This window comes from Arachis hypogaea, chromosome 8 (assembly GCF_003086295.3).
Source record: "Arachis hypogaea cultivar Tifrunner chromosome 8, arahy.Tifrunner.gnm2.J5K5, whole genome shotgun sequence".
NCBI classification, from domain to species: Eukaryota; Viridiplantae; Streptophyta; class Magnoliopsida; order Fabales; family Fabaceae; genus Arachis; species Arachis hypogaea.
In genome coordinates, this window is record NC_092043.1 from 48100176 (window position 1) to 48126408 (window position 26233).

Genomic DNA, 26233 nt, shown 5'->3' on the forward strand with positions numbered 1-26233 from the left:
AAAAAAATCATATATAAAAATAATACACAATATATAATTCGAGATTATACTAATTTAAAAAATTACTTAATATAAAATAATATAGTTAAATTTTTTTGTAAAGTATAAAAATTAAATTTATTTTTTATGTAAATAAATTTAATTAATTATAATTTAATATAACAATATAAATATTATTTAATATAATTATTTATATTAATTAAACATGATTAAGTTATTTAATTTTTTCAATAGATAATTAAATTATTTAATTAATTATTGTTTAAATAACTATTATATTTATTAATAAATTAATCATAATTTAATTATTTAATTAATTATGATTTTATATAAATATTTATTTTTATAATAATTTGCCATATAGCAAGTTATTATTAGAAGGAATTATTCTCCACATACAAGCACTTTTTTATACAAATCATTTATACTCACGCTGTTTTCACTTTTTTTGTGTGCCTCTTTTTCTTCTTCTTCTTTCTCCGTGTTTCCTCTTCCTCTTCTTCTTCCTCTTCCTCTTCCTCTTCCTCTTCGTGTCTCTTCTTCTACTTTATCCGTGTCTCTTCTTCTTCTTTTTCGTAATTTTTCTCTCTCGTTATCGTCGTCATCAACACCACCTCTTCCTCCTTCTTTTTTTTTAATTGAAATTTCTTCTCCTCTCTTCGTTTTCTCTTTCTCATTCATCAAAATCACTAGAAAAAACGAAGAAATATTATTCAAGGTACTGTTTTGCTGTTTTTCTAGATTTTTTTTCTAGATTGTCTCTGTCATGTGTCTCGTCCTTAACCAGCAAAACATTAAAAGATTTCAAGAAGAAATATACTGTCTCCCTCCTATATTGGGTGTATTTTTTAAATCCTTTTGGTGTATTTCTGTAATCCTTTGGGTGTATTTCTATAACTGTTTGGGTGTATTTCTGTAATCTTTTGAATGTATTTCTGTAATCGTTTGAATGTATTTTTGTAATCGTTCGGGTGTATTTCTGAAGTTCCATCATCTTCAAAACAATTTCAAAGCTTGATTTTAGAAACCATGAAAATCGAAAAAAAAAACAAAAGGAGATCGAAGGCAAAGAGAGAACGCACAAAGGAGATCGAACAAATTTGACAAGAAACTCGAAAAAGGAAACAAAGATGAAACACGCGAAGATGGTTCAGTCACGTGCGTGTTAGATTTGGCCCAACTTATAAGACTTGTAAGCCAAAATGACTTGTATGTGTAACACTCCTCTATTAGAAGGAGAAAGTCCCTATTCAGTAGGGCCGTCAAAATGGGCTAAATCCATCGGGCCAGCCCGTTTACCCGTTTAAATGGGCGGGCTTTGTCCCTAAAATTAAGCCCGTTTAAATTTCGGGCTAAACGGGCTGAGCCCGATTAACCCGAAAAAAATGACGGGTTAAACGGGCTAGCCCGTGGGCTAAACGGGTGGCCCGTTTAATTTTTTTTCATTTTTTTATAAAAAAAGTAACACTTTTAGCTAATATTTTTCTCGATTCGACCCGAAAATCCGACCCATCAACTAAAAAAAAATTTTTTTAAATGGTTTTTGACCTAAAAGTAGTATTTTTTGTCAAAATATTTTTCAAAAAATAAAATAAAATGATAAACGGGCTGGCCCGTTTAACCCATCGGGCTGACTATAAATGGTCCGGGCTAAAAAATTTTGGCCCGCGAATAAAGCGGGCTTAAATGGGCCAGCTCGTTTAACCCATGGGCTTAATGGGCTGGGTCTAAATGGGCCGGGCTAGCCCGTTTGACAGCCCTACTATTCAGAGACACTCACTCGTGTCTCTCTCCTCTTGAATAGTATGTAGGGACTTTTGTTTCTTCTCCTCCAATAGTTGATCCCTGCATCTGTCAAAAACAGGGCTTCAATTTTTGGCCCGTTGGAAGTGCTCTTATCCTCACTTAAATATCCCAAATTTGAATATCACTCCTAAAATATCACTTAAATATTCCAAATTTGTCTATTGAGTCCTCAAATTCCTCAAATTGTGTATATTGAATGGAATTCATGTTTATTTTAGTTTTCTACCATTCATACTCTGGTCTAAAACACAAAAGCCAAGTCCAATACGGATAAAAAGCTCACCTAAGAGGATAGTCTCTATCACATACTCGAGCTCTTTAAGGAGGTCGGGCACAATTCAAAGGGGCAGCTTATGTTTATCTAAATAACTGCTTCCCCAAATCTCTTCAACTATCTCTATCTTTTCTGAAAGATAGATCTTAACAAACTTCCAAAAATAAAGGGAATGGTTATCCATCAATAAAGATGGAACTACTCCAGCAAAAGTTATCTACTCTATTATAAATACATCGGTATCCTCCAGGTATAATTCACGTTCTACTCTACTAAAAATTTGTTTAAAATCCTTGCTAACTTAAGCATTGGAGTCTCTTGCAGGTACCACCCCCACCTCCTCATGAGAAACTCGGACAGGCGGTACCACGACATCAAAGGAGTCGGACGTTGCCATCACAAGGGACCTGGACCTCACGTTCAGGCCCAAATAGTAACTCTCGGAACATTGACATCGTTGCCGGAAATTTGGAAGTCATCCCACAACTATGGCAGACAACCAACTAAAGGACGGTCATATCGTATCTGAACCTGAGCAAGAAGCTCAGTCAGAAGATCACGCTGTCGTGCTCTCCCCTCCACCACAACATATGGAAGGACCTCATGGAGAAGGGCCTTCAAAAAACCTTCACCCTAGGAGGATCCATTTTGAAGTATACCACTTCGGGGGCGAGAATTATCTTCACGCGACAGAGATATTGACCATGGTCTATGAACAATAAAATCGCTTGAGACAGTACGAACACGAATCCGAGCGACATAAATACAAGGAGTTAAAGAGATTTCTAAAACTAAAGTAGCATAAAAAATTTTAAGAAGAGCATGTGCAATGTTGTTGGAAGGTTCTAACTACTCTATATATTCATTCAAGTTCCAAGCATCATGTTTTGCCATTAAATCGGCTACGACATTCGCTTCTCGAAGCACCAACGTGAAATGTACTTCTCATTTCTCTACTAAGTAATTTTTGAATGCGCAATCCAAAATCTGCATCATTCCTTATTTCTCATTTTGGTTCTCTTTGATATGCAATAAATACATCCCATGAATCGGTTTCAGAGACGATTACTTTTATACAGGGACGGATTTATTCTGATGAGTGTGGGGACAAGCGCGCCCACTACAATTTAAAATTTTATTGAGTAATATATAATAATAATATTTATTTGTCCTCACTAAATTATTAAATTTGATTCCACAATAATTTTTTATTCAACTTTAGATATTTGATAATCAATTTGAAAACTTCATATTAGATGTCTATTATAATGATCACTTTTTAAATTTAAGTAAGATTGATATTCTTTCTTAGAAATCGACTCGAAAGAATACTATCTATCCATTTGTGTTTCTTCTTTTGAAATTAGCTTTAGTTTTTTCATAATAACTACATCAATTGAATAAACTTTTTCAATTATTAATATCATCAAAAGCTAATTGTATGAAAGTTGAGTTTTAAATGATTGTTTAACGACATATACATAAAAAAAGACATTTTGATTATATTGTCAAGATTTCAAATTAAAATATGAAATATAAAAAGTTAAATTTTAAATTATATGTTATTATTTAAATTACTATTTTAGTATTTTAATTTGTAGTTAGATATTTTAAAACCTAATCATATTTTACAATAATAAAATATAATTATAACAATAATTATGCTTTATATACATAAAATATTAAATAATTACTTATATAAAATAAATTTAAAAATATAAATTTTGAAATACAAAATACACATTAAAAATAAATTAAATAATATATGTATTTATACATAAATTTATAATAGATAATTTGATAGCTAATTTTTTATATAAACGTAATATTTTTATTATAAAAATTATTATTATGTTATATATATTTCGCTCCACTATCAAAATTTTTTGAATCCGTCACTGCTTTTATACCACACTCCCAAACTAGCAGGCTTCTCTAAAATCTAAATAACAAAAAGATTGGCATATTCATTCTTAATACTTCACATTTAACACACGGAAAAAGTTTTAAAAAGACAAAGCAATTTGCCAAATAAACAAATAAAAAATAATAATAAAAACATTTAAGCGTGGCCACCAGCTCATCCGACCGAAGCGTGGACTTATATACAGACAGCCTCCGATATCTCTTTTTTTGTTATTATTAAAAAAATATGCTCACTATTAATTATTGTAAGTTTAATTTTAGATTCTCTCCATAACAGCACAGGTAATAAAAATTGAAAATCATTAACTAAACAAATATATTAATCTTTTTTTAAATATAAAAAATGAAAATAATTTGAACCTTTGAGGAGTGGGAAAAAACAAGGAATCCATAATAATTTGAGATATCTGAAGAGACAAAGAAAGAAAACTGAGAACACAAACGAAGAAATGGAACCCTACCTTTCTTAACATCACCAATAACATAACCCTCTCTCTGTCTCTTCTTGATTTTGACATCAACGAGCACGCCACATAGATATGTGGGCTACAATAATACTCTTTTTATTCTCATCTTCATTTTCATTTTCTTTATAATTTATTATATTATATAATTTCATACCATCTTCACAAATTCAATTTCATAATTCATACACTCAGAAAAAAAAAATGAGTGGTCAAGTTTCTCAAACTCAATCCAGGAAGAGCAGACGCTCCTCCTCCACAGCCTCCAGAAAATCCGAGAACGGCGGAACCTCTTCCAAACCTCCGTCTCCACCTCCGCCGCAACCGTACGTCGATACTGTTCCATCATATATCGTTTTCGCATTATTATTATTTTTATTTGGAAACGTTCTTAATTCAATTATTTATTTATGATAATAGGGGGGATGGTGGAGAAAGGACGGTTAAGAAGTTGCGGTTGTCGAAGGCGCTGACGATTCCCGATGGGACAACTGTCTACGACGCCTGCCGGAGAATGGCAGCCCGCCGCGTTAACGCCGTCTTGCTCACTGATTCCAATGCTCTCCTCTCCGGAATTCTCACTGACAAGGTTTGGAGTTAGTTTTACTTCTTACCAAAATCAATTCTAGAAGGTAGAATCCAAAGATAATGAAGTTATAGTTACGTGTGATTGCTTCTGCTTTTGTAGGTTTGAATTTATGTAGGATTAATTGATTTTGATTTGAATTAATAGGGTAGTTCCTTTAAAAGTGATCGGACACAAGGTAAAGTTATATAAATAAATAAATAAATCACTTCTCGGAAAATTGAATTTAAAGACTAAATCAGTTCTGGCAATGTAACTGGACATGCATAGTGAAAAAACAATTCTACCCACCCCAAACATGTTTCCAACTTATTTATTTGTAAGGCTTTTTAAGGTAACGAGTGGCTGAGTGAAAGCTTATATATATATATATATATATATATATATATATATATATATATATATATATATATATATATATTAAAGCAGCCCGCTACACAAGCATCTTATGTAAACAAAGGGTGTAATGTGACAGCTTAACCTGATAATTGCATGAATGGTTGATACCACACCACAGTTTGAACGTTTGACGTCGGAGACAACTCAATAGTTGCTCCAAAGCTTTTCTCCATATATATTACATTGACAAAGTTAAGTTTTTTTTCTTATATTATTTTTTGTATGTGATTTGCAAAGCTTGTTTATGCTGTGGATAGGATGTGGCTAGTAGAGTTATTGCAGAGGGGCTGCTGCCAGAGCAAACACCGGTCTCCAAAGTTATGACACGCACTCCTATATTTGTCACTTCTGATACGCTCGCCATCGAAGCTCTTCAGAAGATGGTCCAAGGTTAGTGTCTTATAGTTTTTTTATCCTTAGTATTGGGCATTAGACAATGGTTTAAAGTTCCAGAGGAAGTTGCTAGAAATTAGAAAATGCTACTGATGCCTACCACAATTTCTGTTACTGGCTTAGCTGCTGACATTCAAAGCCATATTTAAGTTTCCAAAACTAGGATAATCTTTGTGGTAGTTTTGGCTTTTTGCTGTTCCTAGAATGAATTAGTTTCTTATAGACCTTTAGATTCATCATGGTAATCGTATATTATCAATTGTAATTAAGTCTCTACCTTTTATGGAACACTTTGAGGTACAAGACTCTTATGGCCATTTGATTTTGTCTCAGAAGTAAGAACTAAGTATAAATTTTGTTACTGTTTACTGAGTATATAATCAATCTTTATGGTTTTGGAATTTGGTTGTTCATTAAGTGTGATATTTCTGACATGGGAGTACAAAAAATATACACCCTAGGATATGAACTATATGAATGAGAATGACTATCTAGTATCTAGTATCTATTATCCTTTGCACTATTATTTGCATCTATATTTTGGTTGCTATTTGACAATAATTGTACACAAGAAAAGGGTTTCATATGTTAGCTTTGACAATGACTGTAGACAACTAGATATAATGTATTTGTTATTACTTATTAACATATTCCACAGTCAGTCTGTTTCCATTTGCTAGTGTAGTGTTGCTTGGTCAAAAGAAGTTGTTTCAGATGTTTGGTTGGTAAGAGGGTATGCTTTTTAAATGTGAGCATAGTTTTTTTCTTTGTTACATCTTTTAGGAGCCATGTCTGAAGTGTCTAGTAGGAGCAATAGTAAATAGGTAAGGCGTGATGATCCATTGCAGTGGCATATCTAAGCCATTGAATTGGATGATAGCTTATTGCCTTCAAACTGATAACATTTCATAAAATTTGCAAACATGGATTGAAAAATTGATTAACTAGTTTTTCCATTTGGCAATTCTTGCCCTCACTTAAATTAATCAATTTTCTGTCCCAAAGTCATGTGGTCTAGTCCTCCCTGCTCCTCGTAAGTCGTATTGTGGTTCTCAGTATGTTTTCTTACTATTTGTGTATCCTTGATTTTGATGATCATGCAGTATATGAGTAAGGATTTCATTAGTTTCTCATATCTTGTTTGCTGGAGTCATGATATGCAAAGCAATCTCTTGAGGGAGATATAATTGATTTCTCAAACTGAATAGGTAAATTCAGGCACCTGCCTGTTGTGGAAAATGGTGAAGTCATTGCCATGCTGGATATCACCAAATGTCTATACGATGCCATATCTAGGATGGAGAAGGCAGCTCAGCAAGGGAGTGCCATTGCAGCTGCAGTTGAGGGGGTGGAGTTGCAAAGGGGTAGTAATGGATCTGGTTGGTAACTATACATACATCTTTTAATACTAGTTGTCTATGAATTCTTCAATTCATTTTGCTTGCTGCAATGTATTCCCTTGGTTTTTTTTTGGTGAGTTTGGAGTTGGAGGGGGAAGAAAATGGAGGACTTGTAGTATAAAATTTACACTACAAGCCTTCCCTTCTCCACTTGCCTTAATGTTTATAGGAGAACTGCCACAGTTGAATTGGTAGTTGTACTGTTGATTTTTTTTTTGAATATGGAATTTATCTTTCTGGTATACTAGTTAGATGATTTGATTATTTAGAAGAACCGTTTGCTATTTTCTTTTTTATTTATGTTTAGCAAGTTATCTCTCTCAAGATGTACTTCCTCATTCCCCACTATTTTTTTTCAAAGTAAAATATATTTTGAACATTTACAATTCAATCATCAACTTTAACCATTAATTATGTTTAAATATTTTTTTCCTGCCTTAAAATTTGTTTCATTGGTTATCATTTATCATGGTTTTTGAAATTTGATTTATTTTTTGTTAGTTCTACTTCCTAATCTTATTTTTACTCTTCATGTAGTGATTTCAAAAGTGTTGAATGTTCTCTTTCTATCTCTTTTTTCTATAATAATGGTAACTTTCTGTTCCAATTATCATCATTTTTTCAGCTGCAAGTGCTTTCATTGAAACATTGAGGGAGCGCATGTTTAAGCCTTCCTTGTCAACTATAGTTGGTGAAAATTCAAAGTAATCTCCGCATCATTGTTCTTTGTGCTTTTACAGATTTCTAAGAAATGTTGATTTGCTCACATATAATAGTCTTACAACATTCTGTAGCATTGTGTTTCCAGGGTTGCTATTGTATCATCATCAGATCCTGTCCAAGTAGTTGCAAAAAAGATGCGGGAGTTGCGTGTCAATTCAGCTGTGATTGCAAATGAAACCAAGCTTCAAGGGATACTTACGTAAGATCCTTTTTTAAGGATTTGTTCTCCTTGAATGAGATATAAGAAATGGATTTAGATTTTTTTTTTTTGCATAATAATAGCTTTATTGGCCTTACATATATTAGAACTGGACTTTTGAATTCTTTGTATTTGGGTATTTAGCTTTTTGCATAATGATCTATTTCTTATCTTTTCATAATATATTGTTCTGTAAATATCACATACAGTTCCAAGGACATCCTTATGCGTGTTGTGGCTCAAAATCTTGCTCCTGACACCACTCCAGCAGAAAAGGTTGTTCTGTTTTCTTTGGGTTTAAAGTAACTATACTGAAAGTTCTGTCAAATATATATATATATATATATATATATATATATATATATATATATATATATATATATATATAATAAAAGTGGTTTATTCTGAGATACTATTTCCTCAAGCTGATGGGTACACATTGCTCGGTATTAGGAGCTGATTTGCTTTTCTTCTTCATTATTCCCTTTGTCACTTATTTTTTGTTAGGTAATGACTTCAAACCCTGAACATGCATCATTAGAGACAACAATTCTTGATGCACTCCATATGATGCATGATGGGAAGTTCTTACATCTTCCAGTGGTGGACAAAGGTAAATTCGCTTTTTCAAATGCATACATAATCTCTCTACTCTTTTTCCTTTTTTTTTTTTGGCATTGAGTATTATTTGTTTTTTGCAGACGGCAACATTGCTGCTTGTTTGGATGTTTTGCAAATAACAACTGCTGCAATTTCTCTGGTAAATTTTATGTTTTAAATACTCGTAAAATGTTGAATAATGGACTACTCTGTTATCAAGCATTTAACTCCTTAGCTTTTAAAGAAAATTTTTTCTACCCTCTACTTGGATGGCATATCTTATAACTTTTCCCGCTGAAAGGATTATTCTGGAGTTTGTCTTAAATTCTTCAAATTTTGTCTTTCTTTTTTTGTTCCTAATTAAATGATAAAAGTTGTCTACATATATTATCCAACTGTGTTTTCCGTAGTCATTGAATTTGATTGAAGGAATTGAAGTATTGATAAAGTATTTGTGCCTTCTAGATGCAATGGTATTCATGTATATGATTGTTTCCGTCTATATTTGGACTATTGCTGAATGTTAGCTGTTACCCTTCCCCGAATGATCAGAATATTGCTGCAAGTTAGCTTTTCATTATTCTTCTTGCATATTTTCTTGATAATTCTTTTTGGAACTGTTGGCTATGTACTTACCTGACATACAGTGAATATTGTTTATTAAGCTTTGTATACACCTTTGTTTCTAAATTTGCTATTATCATGCAGATTGTGGTGTCTTGTTACTAAGCTATTTATATGTAATTTGTAGGTTGAAAGTAGCTCTGGAACTGTAAATGATGTGGCAAACTCAATTATGCAAAAATTTTGGGACTCAGCTTTAGCGCTAGAGCCACCAGATGATTATGACACTCAGAGGTACTTTGGTTGTAGCTATTTTACTTCAGTATACAATTTGTTTTGGCCATTTAACAAGCATTTATGTTTGGTCGCAGTGAAGTTTCCGTGATAATGAATTCAGATGGAGCAGATACTGCAAAGTCTACGTACCAATCTGTAGGTCATGGAAATTCATTTACTTTTAAATTTGAGGATCCTAATGGTCGAGTGCATCGAGTCACCTGTGGTGAGTGACATCTTGGAAAAGCATTGCTAGTACATCATTTGTCTTATTGAAAATTAGCCTTCAGCTTCTTGTGGATAAACGTTAATGTTGTAATTTTTCTTTCCTACCTATTCTTTTATTCTTGGAAAAACTTTGTATCACCTCTCCCTTTTCTGTAGGAGCGGAAAATCTAGATGAGCTTGTATCTGCTATCATGGAAAGGGTCAGTAATAATGACAGATCACGCCCCGTAATTTTGGTATGTCTTCTTCTAGTTCAGTTCTCTTCCTTTTGATTGTAAGCTCATGTATTCATTATGTTCCTTTGTTTTTCTTTCATTCTAGTATGATGATGATGAAGGTGATAAAATTGTTATTGCAAACGATAGTGATCTCGTTTCTGCTGTCAGCTATGCTCGATCTGCAGGACTGAAGGTGAAGATTCTGCTTTTACAAGCTATTGTCTCGGTTTCCATGGTTTAATTCTTATTTGGTGTATGCATTTAAGCATCTTTATATTTCAGGCCTTGAAGTTGGATTTGGAGTTTACAGATTCAGCTAAACCCGTGACACCACAGTCTGCAATAGCCATGACCACAACCACAGCTACGAGACGGAAAACAGAAGGCGGCATGTTGTCCATTCGCTCGAGTATTTTGGCAGGTGCTGTTGTTCTAACGAGCATTGGCGTGGTGGCTTACTTGAAGCGCTCAAATCAGTGATTTCTTCACCAGTTGGAAAACACAACAGGCAGTAAAAATCATACTGTATAAACTCCTTAGCTTTATTGTCACTTAAATCTTCATTCATTGCAGCAAGGTGATGTGAAAGTTCTCCTTTACTATATTTTGTAGTTGTTTTAGCCAATGTCTTGTGAGGGTTGTTTGGTTTTGCATATATTTTTAAGAGATATGTTACGTGTACGTATTAAGTGTATTAAGTGTCAGACATTGTGTCGACTCATTTCTCGTAGATGGGATGTGAGACGGCACGACGTTTAACACGTAATACGATACATGGAACACTTTTCTATTTCTGACTCCAATGTAATTGTTAATTACCTGTTACCACTTCTGCTTGCAAGTGAAAATATGTAAAGATAAAACCGTGGCATGAATACTCAAATGTCATAGTATTCAACACTTGCAATTCCTGAAATATGTGAACTAACATCATTGAGGATTATAATTATCCTCCAAGTTTTGTGATCGACTTTGGTGTATTACCATGTAATGTTGGCAGAGTTTTTCGTTCATTTTTTTTCTCTCTCTAGTTATAGAATATGCAATGGTAGATCTTAAAAAAAAAGTAGCTTGCACACACTAAGTATAAATAAATCTTTTTTATTTATCAAATGAGGTCTTAATTGTTTTATTTATTTTTATGACACATAATTCTAAAAAGAAGAATGTTAGAGAGTCATTGGAATTTATTGTTTTTGGTTATGAGTTAATTATTGATATTTAAAAGTATGGAATAAAGTATGTTGTTAAATTACTAAACTAAAAAAATTAGACTAAAATAATTATGCTGATGAACAAGTAAGTAAAAAATAATAAATTTTAATAATTTTTTAATATTTCTCTTTCTAGAAATACCAATAAGGCTCAAGTTAAAAACTTTAAATAAGAATAATGTAACTGCAATTGCTATAAAGATGAATTTTAACAATAGGAGTAGAATTTAAGTTTATTCAGAATAATAATAGTATTTTAAAACTCTATTTAAAAAGTGACGATAAAAACTAAAATTTATTCAAAATATTAAAAATAAAATTAACTCAAATTAGATATTAAAAATATCTTAGTCTTTTGAAAATTAGTGTTAAATTCGTGTGATGCACGGATTTACATTTTAATTTGACATGATAAATCGAAAATAATATTTTATAATCATAAATTTCTCAAGTTTAGTATAACAGTATTATCATAATTATTGTCTATAATATTTTTGAGTCATAAAAAAAGAGACCTGAAAAAATAAGAATATATATAACCGTATTAAGCTAGATGGAGGAAGAGCATCTTGTTGTGGGATCTTAAGAGACTCTGATGGAAGATTTATAGCTTGCTTTAGTGCTAATTTGGACGGCAGAACAGTGACGAAAGCGGAGCTTTGAGGACTTTTGCTAGGCTTGAAGCTAGCTCTGAATATTAGTTGCTCTCATTTGATTATTGAAGCGGATTTGGTTGTTGCAGTGAAGCTTTGCCTTTAGGAGGGAATTGACTTACATGCTACTAGATCATTAGTCTTGGCTATTAGAAACAGATGCAGCAGGCTTACTAGCTGGAATATTCATCATCAATTTTGAGAAGCAAATACTTGTGCCTATAGGTTGGCTCACTTTAGTCATAGTCTTTCGTCCGGCTGTCATATTTTTTTCAATTTGCCTTCTTGTATTTTCTTAATTTTTCATGCTGATTCTATAGGTATTGCTCTCCCTGTAGTAGTTTCTATTTAATTTTCTTGTTTTCTTTGGGCGTTTCTGCCCAAATGTTCATAAAAAATAGTAGCATGTCAATTTTATACTAAACTTTATATTATATGGCTAATGAAAATTTACCGATAACCTAATATTTTACTAACCTCATTAGAAAAATAATTAGCATATAATATTATACTCCATGTTATACATTTTATTTCAAGTATGAAAGTATAGTTAATAAATTAGTTATATATACGACAAATATTTGTATAAAAGTGTAAATCATAACATATTACTAAAATAAAAAATACTATTTTTTATTTAAATATTTGAATTAAGTTTGCAGATAATATAAATATATAAATATATTTAAAATATAAATCCTAGAAAACACAAATTTTCAAAGTTTTAAGTTCAAATTAAAAGAATTAAACGATTTTTAAAAAAGTGCCTTCTTAACTATAACCGAAGTGTATTAAAGATAGTAGAGATCTTATACGACAAAAGTTGTTACTTAATTTATAAAGAAAATTTATCTTAACAAAATTTAAATAATTAAATAATATCTTTATTTAGTTTAACAAATTTAAATTAATTTTTCAAAAATTTTAATTTATGAATAAATAATTTAAATTTAAAAAACTAAGAACTTAAGTAAATAATAATTTATGATTTAAAAGAGTAACATGTAAATAACTTAAAATTTAAAAAATAATAACGTGAATAAATAATTTAAAATTTAAAAAATAACTACCTAAATAAAACAACCTAAAATTTAAAAAATAATAATTTAAGTAAAACAACCTAAGTAAATAATTTAAAATTTAAAAGTAATAATCTAAGTAAATAATAATTTATAATTTATAAATATAATTCTAAAAATTGTTAGTAACGACACTTAAATAAATAAATTTTTAAACTCAACATATGAGCACTACTTCATGATACTACTTCATGATACGAGCTCCTCATTTGTATTATTTTATTATTATATTATTATTATGAACTTTCTATTTGTATTATTATAGAGACAGAAATTATAGAGATAAAGATATAAAGAAAAAGAAAAAAATAAAAATAAAAATAAAGTTAAAGATAAAGATTTCAGTTAAATTTATTCAAAATATTAATAATCAAATTAAATATTAAAATATTTAAAAATTCGTCAAAAATGTCGGGTTATAAGTATTTTGATACGAAGAGAGCGAGTGGGACGTGTAATTAGTTAGTAACCTTGAGAAGAAGCGGGATTTGGCGCCACTCACGCTTTCTTTCGTTTTATTCACACTCACAACACTCATTCACTCGCTCACTAGGTACGTTCTCTACTCCTCTCTGCTTTTGCCACAAGTGTGTGCTTCTAGTGCTACCGTTCCTTCTAATGGAATTGATTTCTCGTTTTTTCTTCACATTCTCAGTAATTCCTTTTTAGAAGCAAAATAATTTGGCTCCTTTTGATCCCATTTTCTACTTGTAGGTCGGTTATTAGGGCTATGGATTTTCAGTAATAAGTTACAAAGAATGATAATCGTTTTGTTTTGTTTTTTAGTTTTCTGAATTTTTCTGTTTTCTTGTTATCTTCGAACAGTGATAATGGAAGAAGGGAAAGGAAGAAGCGAGAGCGATCCAAATCGAAGAGTTAACGGTACTAGTTTCTCTATTAACGATCCGGAAAATCAAAGAGCAAAGAAATTGTGGACAGTTGATAATGTGAAGGCAATGCGGTTCAAATCGTTATCGGCTGCGAAATCATTCTACAGGTTGTATGCTGCGGCCACAGGGTTTAAGGTTGAAAAGCAAGGCAGTGTTTGGGGCGAGAACGATATGGTCGTCATGAGAAGATGGGTTTGTAATAGAGGAGGTTTTTGTAAGAAGAAGAAGAATCTAGAAAAGGCTAAGAACTCAATTCGAGCCGATTGTCCTGCTGCGTTCTGCGTTAGCTTGGGCTATGCTAGTCGCCGGTGGTTGGTAAGGGAGTTTGTGGCCGAGCATACACACGAGTTGGGATTCAAATTATGCCCCCAAATTTATCAACCTATTGAAGTAGAAGATTATTTAACAAGTGTAGAGGATTCAAGCACTTCCTACAGATCTAATATCACAATTGATGATGCAGAAGCTGCAATTTCTTATTTAACAGAGAAGAAGGATTCAGAGCCTCGGCTTTTCTATGAAGTAAACTATGTCAATGCTAGTTTAGCTCGGATTTTCTTTGCAGACTCTATGGCTCAGTTGGATTGTTCATGCTTTGGGGACGTGGTTGCGGTTTATAGGACTAATTCAAGTGATCTGCACTTTGTCATATTGTTTAGTCTCAACCATCATCATCAAACAACTATACTTGGATGCGCAATCCTCAGCGACGAAACTGTTGAGGCATACACATGGATGTTTCAAAAATTTCTTGATCTAATGCAGGGTTGCATGCCATTATCTATTGTGACTGATGGTAACAAAGCTTTAGGTGAAGCTATTAAGTCTGTGTTGCCAGAATCACGCCATCGCCTATGTACATGGCATCTTGAGAAAATTGCTTCTTCTATTGTTGATAATCCATCCTTTCTAGCTGATTTCAAAGTGTTGATGCTGGATTTTCTTTCGCTGAATGATTTTGAGCTGAAATGGAAGGCAATGGTTGAGAATTACAAATTATCTGAAAATCCATGGATACTGGAGATGTATAGGAAACGTCATGAGTGGGCAGAGACTTATTTGAGGGGACATTTCTGGGCCAGATTGCGAAGCACAAAAGTATGCCAAGTTCTTGATGGAAATCTGAGCAGGCTTTCACTACATAAACTGAAACTCAATCAAGTTCTCAGTCTGTATGACAGTGTTGTTATGAAAATCCGGATCAACGAGGGGAAGGCTGATTATGATTCTAAATATTCAAAATTCACTCCCTCAACCCCTCTTGTGAAAATGGAGAAACAGGCTTTTGATATATTTACAAGAGAGTCTTATCAAAGGTTTCTTTCAGAGATGCAGATGGAGATGTTTCTGGTTGCATTAGAAATAGATTATGATGATTCACCCTGCCGCAAATATATATTGGCGAAAATTGATCATGAGGACTTAGTATATGAAGTTATGTTCAATCCTTGTGGTCTAACTATTGAATGCTCATGCTTGAAGTTTGAGACACTTGGATTCCCTTGCAGTCATATCTTTCATGTATTGAAATCTGAGGGATTCAAAGACGTACCTCATAATCTCATGCACCAAAGATGGACAAAATCAGCAAAGTCAACAACCCAATTTTGGAGGAATTACTTGCCTCCGGTGTCTGTTGATGTTGTCGCCAGAATGATGAGTTATGGTAGGGTGGTGTGTTCCTCTTCCCCAATGCTTTACTTGGGAACACAGTCAGAGGAGGCCTTTAAGATTGTGTCCAGCTGCTTTGTGAAGCTGAAGGGTGAATTGGATAGACAGGACAATAGTGTTCTTGATGTGCAAGATAACAAGGATACTTCATCATCATCAGATTGGAAAATTGAACAAAGTGGATTATGGGATTACATTAACTATCCATACTTTGAGTATGTACGAGTAATCGATATGATTTTTTTCTTGTTTTCTTTTCTTTTTCTGTCACATATTTCTGACTTGTAGTTTTATTTGCATTTTGACATCTTTGAAGACAATTTTGGCTATGTATTAAAGCTTTCTATGGTGTTATTTGTCTGCTAGACTAGTAGTTTTTATTAGCATCTTAGATGCAATTGTGTCCTATTTTCTTGGCAAATATGTGTGAAATTTTGCATGGTGGCATCCAGATCCTTTTCTACTCTTTGTGGTGCGCTCTCCAAATAGTGATATTTCTAATACATTTTTTTAAATAAGAGTTATTTTAATTTGCTTGATATATATTTTTACATAGATCTTTTTTTATGGGCCTTATGGTATTTGTTTTTGTTAAAATAAGGATGTGACCTGTTTTAAAAGGTATAAATTAAAAAAGACAAAAAAGACATGAATAAAGAATAATATTGACATCATTTCTCTAGAATTAAACGAGACATATTAGAGAAAATAACAATAAACTCAACTATATAATTTGTTTTATATATATGTTGGAGGCCGTTTTGTTTCTCCAGTTAATAACTTTACTGAAACTTCAATTATATAAATATAGATGGATAAAAAGGTGGAATTTAACTTGAATGTCTCCTTGATATAAATTTATTTTATAAGGATATACCATTATGTAAGGTGTTTGCGAGCTAACTATTAGTTAATTTCGCAGAATTTTCTCGATTTATTATATCTTCAAAAACAGTATTTGTAATATGATGATTATTAATAGATGAGGCTTTTTCATAAAGTAAATATTTGATCATTAACAAGTAAAAATTATTATCTTGTAATAAGAATATTATTTATATTAAATAGTACGTAAATATTTCTCTTTCGAAGCGCGCGCCAACCAAACTAGATAAGGATCCATTTTTAATTTGCTGCTTGCATTGTTTGTAATAATATAAAGTGAAATAAATTTGCATTGTTTTTTAATTTATTCTTATTAGGTTATTATCATAATGTTGTTATCAAACTCAATTTTGGTTTCACAAGTTCATGAACTTCACTTAATTAGATCTTATGAATTATGGTCATATGCAAAGAATGAAACAGAATTCTAATCACATTGCGTTAGGATTTCATGAAAATATGATAATCAATTGAAATATAAGGATACATTCATATATAATGACTAGATTCTACTTGCCTTAAATGGCGTAGAAACCACAATAATGTTGAACATAATATTATTAAAAGAACTCAAATTAAAGCATTTTTAATGCAAGCTTATTAGTTAATACTTAGAAGGTGGAGGTGAAGTGTAGATATAGGCTTGCTTTGGTGGAGGCGGTGAAGAGTTGTAAATGTAAGGAGGAGGAGGTGAAGGTGAAGGTGGCGGTGGAGACTTTTGAATATATGGTGGAGGAGGTGACGGAGAAGGTGGAGGTGGTGACTTGTAAATATATGGAGGAGGTGGTGAAGGTGATGGAGGAGGTGGAGACTTGTAGACATATGGTGGTGGTGGTGATGGAGATGGAGGTGGTGGTGATTTATAGATATAAGGAGGTGGTGGTGATGGGGATGGTGGTGGAGGAGACTTGTAGAAATATGGAGGAGGTGGTGAAGGTGAGGGTGGAGGAGGAGACTTGTAAATATATGGTGGAGGTGGTGAAGGTGATGGTGGGGGTGGAGAGGGAGAGGGAGGAGGAGGAGATTTGTTGATATATGGAGGTGGTGGAGAAGGAGAAGGTGGAGGAGGAGACTTATAATAATATGGAGGAGGTGGCGACGGAGAAGGTGGTGGTGGAGACTTGTAAATGTATGAAGATGGAGGAGGCGGAGACTTATAGGGTGGGTGAGGTTCATGTGCGGGTGGCGCCGCCTGTGGAGCTGGGTGGTAGGGAGAGTTGCGGCCTCCATAATAAGGAGTGTCATCATCAGCAGCAACATTGATAGCAATAAAGCAAAATGCTAATGCATAAATGAGTGGAGCAAGTGCCTCCATTTTATTGATGAGGTTCCCATGTTAAGTAGTGTTAAACCCTATTTAGTTCTTTTTCCCTTAATACAAGACTATATATTTAGGGTTTATTTTTGTTGCTTGGCATAACTAGTGAGGATTGTAACCCTTTATATAGTGCAAGCATCCAATACCTTGTTGACTTATAAAAATAATTATTTGTTAATTCATTAATACACTGCCTTCTTCTTTTTGATGTGGCTTCCATAAAACATAGTTGAAAGTTCACATTTTCCACAAATGGTGCATATATTGGAAATAACAAAGTCAAGGTTATTACTTATTAGAGACGGTTGGTGATAGCATACGCACGTCTCAACTCTCAAGAACCAGTTTTTCAGATTTCATCAAATTGTACTATATACTTAAAGCACCGAATCATATGGAGGAGTAAACATACATTTAATTTCTCAAATTAATTAGTAGCATATGTATCTAGATTCAAGAGTAGTATTATTTCTGATCTCTTCGAGCACTCCAAAGTATGAAACAGCTGCTTATCAAAGTCAATGACTAATATGTCTTTTTAATTTCTCCATACTTTGATTTATTTGTTCTTTGATCCATATTTGGCAATATATATTTCTGGATTATAAAAACGCGTTATTAGTGTTATATATTAGGTACAACTAAATATCTTTTAAATATTATCTTTTATTTAACTTTTTTTATATTAATTTAAAAAAACTAAAATAAATATACATCTAAATAGATTTATTATCTTTTTTTTTATAATTTAAAAATAAATCTAAGAAAACAGAACAATCAAATTAAAATTCAAAATTTTAAATTTAAATCTTCTCAACACCAACATATCCTAAATAAAATCTTAAACATTCCTTTAAACACATATTTTAATTAATAATATGTCTTTTTAATTTCTCCATACTTTGATCTATTTGTTCGTCTTCTCACACGCGTCGTGCACCTCCCCCCTCCCCCCACGACGAGCTCTCCCTGCGAAGAATTTCTCCATCAGCGACCTGCAACTACCGTGCACCTCCTCCATTTCAGGTCTCCTCCACCGTCGTAATGATTCTTTTTCGTCTAAGGTAATTCTGTTTGCACTAGGAGGTTTTTGGTAATATGAATGTAATTTGAATGTACTAAATTTATTAGCGACCGATTTTGTAGGTTGTTAAAATTAGTACCGAATAAAATTTAGCCATTAATTTTTTTTGTCCTAAAAATCTTATATCAGTCATTAAATCAGTTTATATTAGCCACTAATTTCTCAGTTGCTATTTTAGTAATTTTTTGTAATACGGATAGAACGTTGTCATGGAGTTATTCTTCCTAAATAAAGACAACATGAATGATTATATTTCTATTACATACTTTTAAATAAGAGTCTATATTTTAAATTTGCTTGATATATATTTTACATAAGCCTTTTTTTTGTTAGCTTTTTTTTTGATTCAACAAGAATTGAATTTTAGATTTTTTAGTCACATAACTTTAATATTATATCATAAAATTATCTTTTTTAAAAATTTAAATTGATAAAAAAGATAACATATTATATTTTTAACAAATATGTGGCTCAATTTGAAAGGTGTAAGAAAAAATATTAAAAAAAACATAGATAAAGAATAATATTGACGTCATTTTTTTAAGGCCCATTTTGTTTCTCAGTTAATAGATTTATTGAAACATGCATCAATTATAAATATAGATCGTTAAAATAGTGAAATTTTTTTTATTAAAGATGGAGAGATTCGAATTCATTACTTTTTAGATGAATACGAGAAGATTATAAAATAGTAGAATTTAACTTGAATATCTCTTTAATATAAAATTATTTTATAAAGATATAGCTAGTATTATGTAAGGTGTTTGTGAGCTAACTATTAGTTAATTTCGCAGAATTTTTTGAATTTATTATATATTCAAAAACAGTAATTGTAACATGATGATTATCACTTTATCGGATAAAGCTTTTTCACATTATCTTGTGTACAGAATGACTTTGGTACGATTTAAGAGGAGGATCGGGAACCTGCGGGTCGAGGCGGATGTCGGACTGTCCAGGCGGAACGGGGGGGAGGTACCTGCAAAGACACTCCGACGCTCAAGTCAGAAAGGATCTAAGAGGTGGAAAGTGTGAGGGATGAATGAATACCTGGAGGGACTTGGGTCCTCTTATTTATAGGAGATGGGGATCGTCTTATCTTATCTTGTTTGGTTAAGATAAGGGAGGTGTTTGAATTCGAAAGTTGGTTAAGAGTTTCATAGGGCCGGTTTTGGGCCTTTCGGAGGGGGGAGACTGGTTGGTCCGAGGAGCCGGGCTCGGGTCTGGTCTCGGGTCCGGGATCCGTGGACCAGATCCGTAACAGTTGCCCCCGCAGCGGGAGGCCGAGCAAGGTCGGTTTGTCGCTGGGAGGTGAGGTGTTTTTAATGCGTCTTTAGCCTTTCTCGAGTGTTCGTTTGGTTTTTCGTGATGAGGTCGGTGTCCCGGTTTCGTCTTGTGAAAGATTCGTCTGACCGTTTTTGGTCTTGACGTGACCCTTCCGTGCCTGCTGCGCCCGTTGCGTTCTTCGAGGCGTGATTTATTAATTGTTTTTTCAAGGGGGCATTTATTGCGAGAGGGTTTTTCCCTTTCTTGCCCCTACGAGTCTTTATTGTGCCTAAGGTTAGTCGTGTCTTTTTACTTTCTTTTGAAACCGTTTTTGCTTTTGTTTCAGTTCCCTCGTCCGTTTTTTCTTCTAAAGAAAACTCTTCATCTGAAAGGAAACTCCTCTTCTCTCCGTGGTTTTTTGCTTTTTTTTGGTGCCGCTCTGCTTCTTCTGTTTTTCTAGCTTTCCTCAAGCTTCCTTCTGAATTACCAGGTTGGCATGCTTTGCCTTTTTCCTTTTTTACTTTGTAAATGCTTGCTCTGTCTTCGCCATGCGTTGTTCTGCCTGTTTTATTTTTTTACTGTTTGTTACTGTGTTTGGTGTCTTTGGGGGGTAGTACTTTGAGTTTTGGGGGGGGGGGGGGGCTGAGCACCGCTGTGTTTACTTTAATAGTGGTGGTGGGTCACCGCGTCGGGTTGGTAGTGGTGTTAGGTTTTCGTCTTGCTACTGCATAGAGTTAGTAGGCTGATGGTGGTGCTCCTCCCTGTTTTAGGTATGCAGCGTCGGAGAAATGAGGGTGTGGGAGCCCCAGTAGCCCCCTCCAGGGGCGTTCCCAATCGCTACGGTTGGGTGACCAGCGATGTGTGGGGCGTTCCGTCGCGGATGACGGAGGATGATCTTCAGCGGCTCCGTGATCAGGGGGCGATCTGTGGTGGTGGCGATGAGGAGGGGCGGTATGAGCTCGTGCTCCCTGATGCCGACGAGCGCGTCTGTTATCTGAACCTTCATTCGCCCACCGTGCCGAACTGGATGTGGGTTTACGAGTCTATGTTTACTCGGCTCGGCGTGCGGTTCCCGTTTTCGCCGTTTGTTCAGGGTCTGCTTAGCCGGTGTTCTGTAGCGCCGTCTCAGCTTCACCCGAACAGTTGGGCTGCCGTGCGATGTTTTGAACTGGTGTGCCGGTATCTCGATCTTCCGGCTTCTGTTCCTGTTTTTCTTTTTCTTTTCTTATGCACTCTTCCGACTAAGGAGGGGAAGCATAAGAAAGGATATATGTCTTTCCGTGCTCAACCTCATCGCCGGATTTTTGGGTTGTTTGAGGATTCTTTTCATGGTTTTAAGTGGGAGTATTTTAAGGTGTGTCCCGTTCAGGGGCACCGTCCGTTTTGGCTGACACTGGAGGGCGAGCGCCGGTTTCCGACGTATTGGAACTTTGGTGCTGGCCCGTTGGTTCTGACTAAGATTACTTATGATGATTTATCTCGGGAGGATAAGGACATTGCCAGCGTTTTGTGGCATTTGTTTGGCGAGCGTCCGTTGAATCCTCGAGACGTTATGGGGGATCCTGAGGCTTGTCGGACGTATATTGGTGTGTCCCCTTTTTTTTTTACTTTTCTCCGGCTTCTTTTCAGTTGAGATGGCTGGTGGGTTGACTTCTTTGGCGAGGCTGAAGGCAGCGCTGGTCCGGGAGGAGGGATCGTCGTCACCGTCTACTCCTGTTTCGAATCCGGCCGTAGACTCTCAGGCTGCTTCTCAAGGGGTGGTTTCCTCGGGAGCGCCTACTGGTGCTCAGGCTCCTCCCGGTCCTGCGAGCTCGCCTGAAGTCGTCGTAGTGACGGCTGCTGAGGCTTCTCGGAAGAGGAGTAAACCTGAGGAGCCGAGCAGCGAGACCTTTGAGGAGGAGGGTTTGGTACCCAGTGTGATGGACCGACGTTTTGATGCCTCAGGGTTTATTGATCAGCACTTGATGCCTGGAACAGAGTCGTTTTTTGATGGCTGTGATGTCTCGTTCCAGGCTAAGTCAGTGTATCGTGCCCTTCTTCGATCTGCCGTAGTTGTTCGGAAGGCTGAGCCCGTGATGGCTCAAGTTGGTTTGTTGGAAAAGAAGCTCCGTCAGTCTCAGGCTGAGGTGGCTAAGCTGAAGGGGGAGCGTGAGGCTGCCAATGTTGCAAAGGAGAGGACGGTGAAGTCTTCTGAGGAGGCCGGGGCGGAGATTCTTCGACTTGCCGGTGTTGAGACTTCGCTTCTTTCCCAATTGGCAGAGGAGCGGCAGCGTGCTTCAGATGCAGGTTCTCAGGCTGTCGTGCTTCTTGCTGAGTTGGAGGCTCTGAGGGCCGAGGTTGCTGCCTTGAAGAAGGAGAAGACGGGGCTGTTGGCTGACGCTAAAGATGCTATTGCTGCTACCGAGGAGACGATGAAGGCACAGGTTCTGGTGCTGGCTCCTGGCGTGGACGTGTCCGTGATGGGAGCGTTTAAGGTTGTTCGTGATGGTCGGATTGTCGACCTTGAGTAGCTTTTTAATCTCTGTTATTAGTATTTTGAACTTTGCTTGTTTCTGAATATTTTGGATGGCTAAGGGCCGTAACTTCGGAGCCGTTTTAATGGTATTTTCGGCCGTCGGGGCCTTTTTGTATGATTCGTATTGTGGTATTTTTGGCCGTTCGGGCCTTCTTGTATGTTTTGAGCTATTCCGTTTGTTTTCTCGTTTTCCTCGGCCGTCGTTTGGTTGGTTTTTATGGATATCCGTGTGTTCGGCCTGGGGGGTGATCAGTCCTCCAGTGGTGGCCGTGTCTTTTGTTCCGTATTTGGGACGTGTAGAAAAGTGGAAATAACTTTTAATGGAATTTTTATTTGAATGGTTGGGCCTCGTTAAAACCCTCCGTTAACGACGGGAAAGAGTACCCGAGATTAAGAAATAAAAGATGAAAGTATAAACAAAGGATAAAAATGGAAAGGAAAATAAGGGGCGACCTATTTAGTTTTGGTCTAAGCGTAGTATCGTCGCAAGTTGGCTGCGTTCCAAGTCCTTGGGACTTCGTTGCCGTTGAGTCGTTCGAGTTTATACGCTCCTTTTCCGATCACGGCCTTGATTCTGTATGGTCCTTCCCAGTTGGGGGCGAGTTTTCCTTCCCCTGGGGTTGGAGGACCGATATCGTTTCGCCGCAAGACGAGGTCGTCGGCCGCGAACTCTCGTCGGATAACGCCGTGATTGTATCTTAGGCCGATTCTTTGTTTGAGTGCTAACTCTTTGATGTGAGCTATGCTTCTTTCTTCGTTAATAAGATCTCGTTTTGCTTCTTCGTCGTTACTTCCGACTGTTTTCCTGGGGCTGGGGTCCCCGATTTCCACTGGGATGACTGCTTCTACGCCGTATGTTAATCGGAAAGGCGTTTTCCCCGTGCTCGTTTGGGGTGTTGTTCGGTACGACCATAGAACTGATCCTAATTCGTCTGCCCACAGTTCTTTGGCTTCGCCGAGCCGTTTCTTGAGTCCTTTAACGATTATTTTGTTTGCAGATTCCACCTGTCCGTTTGTTTGGGGGTGTTCTACCGAGCTGAAGCGATGGGATATGTGTAATCCATCTAGGAATTCTCTGAATTTTTGTCGGTAAACTGGGTTCCGTTGTCTAAGATGAAGACCTCGGGGATTCCGAATCGGGTGATGATCTGTCGCCAAATGAATTTCCGACACTGGGTCGCCGTTATGGAGGCCAGAGGTTCGGCCTCGATCCATTTGGTGTAGTAATCTATGGCGACAATGAGATATCTGAGTTGGCCGGGCGCTGCGGGAAAGGGTCCGACGAGATCGATTCCCCAACTGCCGAACGGCCGTTCTGCCGATATGGTGCTGAGTTGGTGTGGGGCGGCTTGGTGGATATTGGCGTGTCTTTGGCATTTGTTGCAGCTTTTTGCCAATTGTATGGAATCTCGAATGATTGTGGGCCAGAAGTAGCCATCCCTGATGATCTTTTGGGCCAGCGTTTTTCCTCCGACGTGGTGACCGCAGCAGCCTTCGTGGATCTCGCGGAGTATGTACTCCGTGTCCCCGGGTTCGACAGATTTGAGTAGGGGTTGCGAGAACCCGCGTTTGTATAGTTGTCCTGCTATGATGGTGTAGTTGGCGGCTTCCCTTTTTATTCGCCTTCCCTCTTTTGGGTCTGGCGGTAAGGTTCCGTCGAGGAGGTACTGTAGGATAGGGTACGTCCAGGACTCCCGGTTTGAGGATGCTAGATGTGCGTTGATTATCGTTGACACAGAAGGCGACCTAACGACTTCCTGAATTAGCGATTTGTTACCGTGTCCTGATTTGGTACTGGCTAGTTTGGAAAGTAGGTCCGCCCCGACGTTTCGTTCTCTGGGGATGTGTTGTATGGTAATGCTTTCGAATCCTTCTTTCAATTCGTTTACCTTGTTGAGGTATTGTTGGAGCAGGGGATCTCGTGCCTGGTAGCTTCCGTTGATTTGGGAACTGACTACCTGGGAATCGGTATTTACCTCTAGGACCTTTGCACCGACTTCCCGGGCTAGGGTCAGGCCTGCTAAGAGGGCCTCGTATTCTACTTGGTTATTTGATACTGGAAATTCGTATCGTACTGATTGTTCAATTGTGATCCCGTTTTGATTTTCGAGTATGATTCCGGCACCTCCGTGAGTGGAGTTTGATGAGCCGTCGACGTGCAGTTTCCATGGTTCGGGGGTGAGCTTTCCCGGAGTCATTTCGGCGATGAAATCAGTCAAGACTTGTGCTTTGATGGCGTTCCGGGGTTCGAACTTGATCTGGAATTGGGATAACTCGATGGACCATGCTAGCATTCTTCCTGCTAGGTCGGGCTTCCGTAATACCTGTTTGACCGCCTGGTCGGTTCGGACCGTTATGGGGTGAGCTTGGAAGTATTGCCGCAGGCGCCGGGAAGCCGAGAGGAGTGTGAAAGCTAGTTTTTCTAAGCGTGAATAGCGAGTTTCTGCATCCTGTAGGACTTTGCTTATGAAGTATACGGGTTTTTGCTCCTTTTTCTCGTTTTCTCAGATGAGAGCTGCTGTGAGTGCCTCTTCTGTTATGGAGAGGTATAGGTAAAGCGTTTCCCCTGTTTGGGATTTGGCGAGGATCGGTGGTTTCGCTAGAACCCTCTTGAAGTGTTGGAAAGCTTCTTCGCACTCCGTCTCCCATTTAAAAGGGGTTCCTTTTTTCATTAATTTGAAGAAAGGGATTGCCTTTTGAGCCGATGCCCCGAGAAATTGAGATAACGCGGTCAGTCGGCCGGTAAGCTTCTGGATGTCTTTGAGGTTTTTGGGGCTTGTCATCTCGAGGACGGCACGACATTTCTCTGGGTTTGCTTCAACTCCGCGTTGTGTAATCATGAAGCCGAGGAACTTTCCTGCTTCCATTTCGAAGGCGCATTTTGCTGGGTTGAGTCGCATTTGGTGTTTTCGTAGGGTGTTCATTATTACCTTGAGGTCGTCGGTTAGTTGCTCACCGGATTCGGTCTTGGCGAGCATATCGTCTATGTAGACTTCTAATTTGTTTCCGGACAGGTCTCGAAATATCTTGTTAACAAGTCTTTGATAGGTGGCTCCAGCATTTTTTAAGCCGAAGGGCATTACTGTGTAGCAGTAGGTTCCGTCCGGGGTGATGAATGCTGTTTTTTCTTCGTCTGGTCGGTGCATCGGGATCTGGTTGTAGCCGGAATATGCGTCCATGAAGCTGAGGTATCGGTGGCCGGATGCTGCGTCTACTAACCCGTCGATGTTTGGTAGGGGGAAGGCGTCCTTTGGGCAGGCTTTGTTGAGGTCTGTGTAGTCGACGCACATTCGCCATTTTCCGTTAGATTTCCTTACCAGTACGACGTTGGCTAGCCAGGTCGTGTAGGGGAGTTCCCGGATGAAGTTGGCTTCGAGTAGGGATTTAACTTGATTTTTGACTTCCGCGGCTCGGTCTGGTGACATTTTTCGTCTTCGTTGTGCCACTGGCTTAGCTTGGGGGTCCACGGCTAGACGGTGGGACATCAGGTCGGGGTTTATTCCCGGCATATCGGCTGGTGTAAATGCGAACAGGTCTCTGTTCTGTTTGAGGAGTTGGGAGAGTTCTTCTTTGAGATCGTACGGGAGGTTTCTGTTAATGAA

The 26233-nt window shown here is 36.6% G+C and overlaps 3 protein-coding genes across 3 annotated transcripts; 2 read left to right on the forward strand and 1 right to left on the reverse strand.

The window, feature by feature from the left end:
* The first annotated feature begins 4218 nt into the window (after positions 1-4218).
* On the forward strand, positions 4219-11069 carry LOC112707975 (CBS domain-containing protein CBSCBSPB3). The gene is made up of 14 exons (XM_025760042.3): positions 4219-4796; positions 4891-5059; positions 5713-5845; positions 7057-7227; positions 7874-7952; positions 8057-8170; positions 8380-8446; positions 8678-8783; positions 8872-8930; positions 9522-9628; positions 9706-9836; positions 9995-10074; positions 10160-10249; positions 10339-11069. Exons 1-14 carry the CDS (start codon positions 4675-4677, stop codon positions 10534-10536), a joined length of 1626 nt encoding a protein of 541 aa, XP_025615827.1. The 5' UTR covers positions 4219-4674; the 3' UTR covers positions 10537-11069.
* A 2763-nt stretch (positions 11070-13832) lies between these two features.
* On the forward strand, positions 13833-15900 carry LOC112705460 (protein FAR1-RELATED SEQUENCE 5-like). Its single transcript, XM_025756287.1, has 2 exons — positions 13833-15788; positions 15880-15900. Exons 1-2 carry the CDS (start codon positions 13833-13835, stop codon positions 15898-15900), a joined length of 1977 nt encoding a protein of 658 aa, XP_025612072.1.
* A 1042-nt stretch (positions 15901-16942) lies between these two features.
* LOC112708480 (uncharacterized) lies at positions 16943-17850 on the reverse strand. Its single transcript, XM_025760623.3, has one exon. The coding sequence runs from the start codon at positions 17761-17763 to the stop codon at positions 17053-17055; it is 711 nt and encodes a 236-aa protein (XP_025616408.1). The 5' UTR covers positions 17764-17850; the 3' UTR covers positions 16943-17052.
* Positions 17851-26233: the final 8383 nt, after the last annotated feature.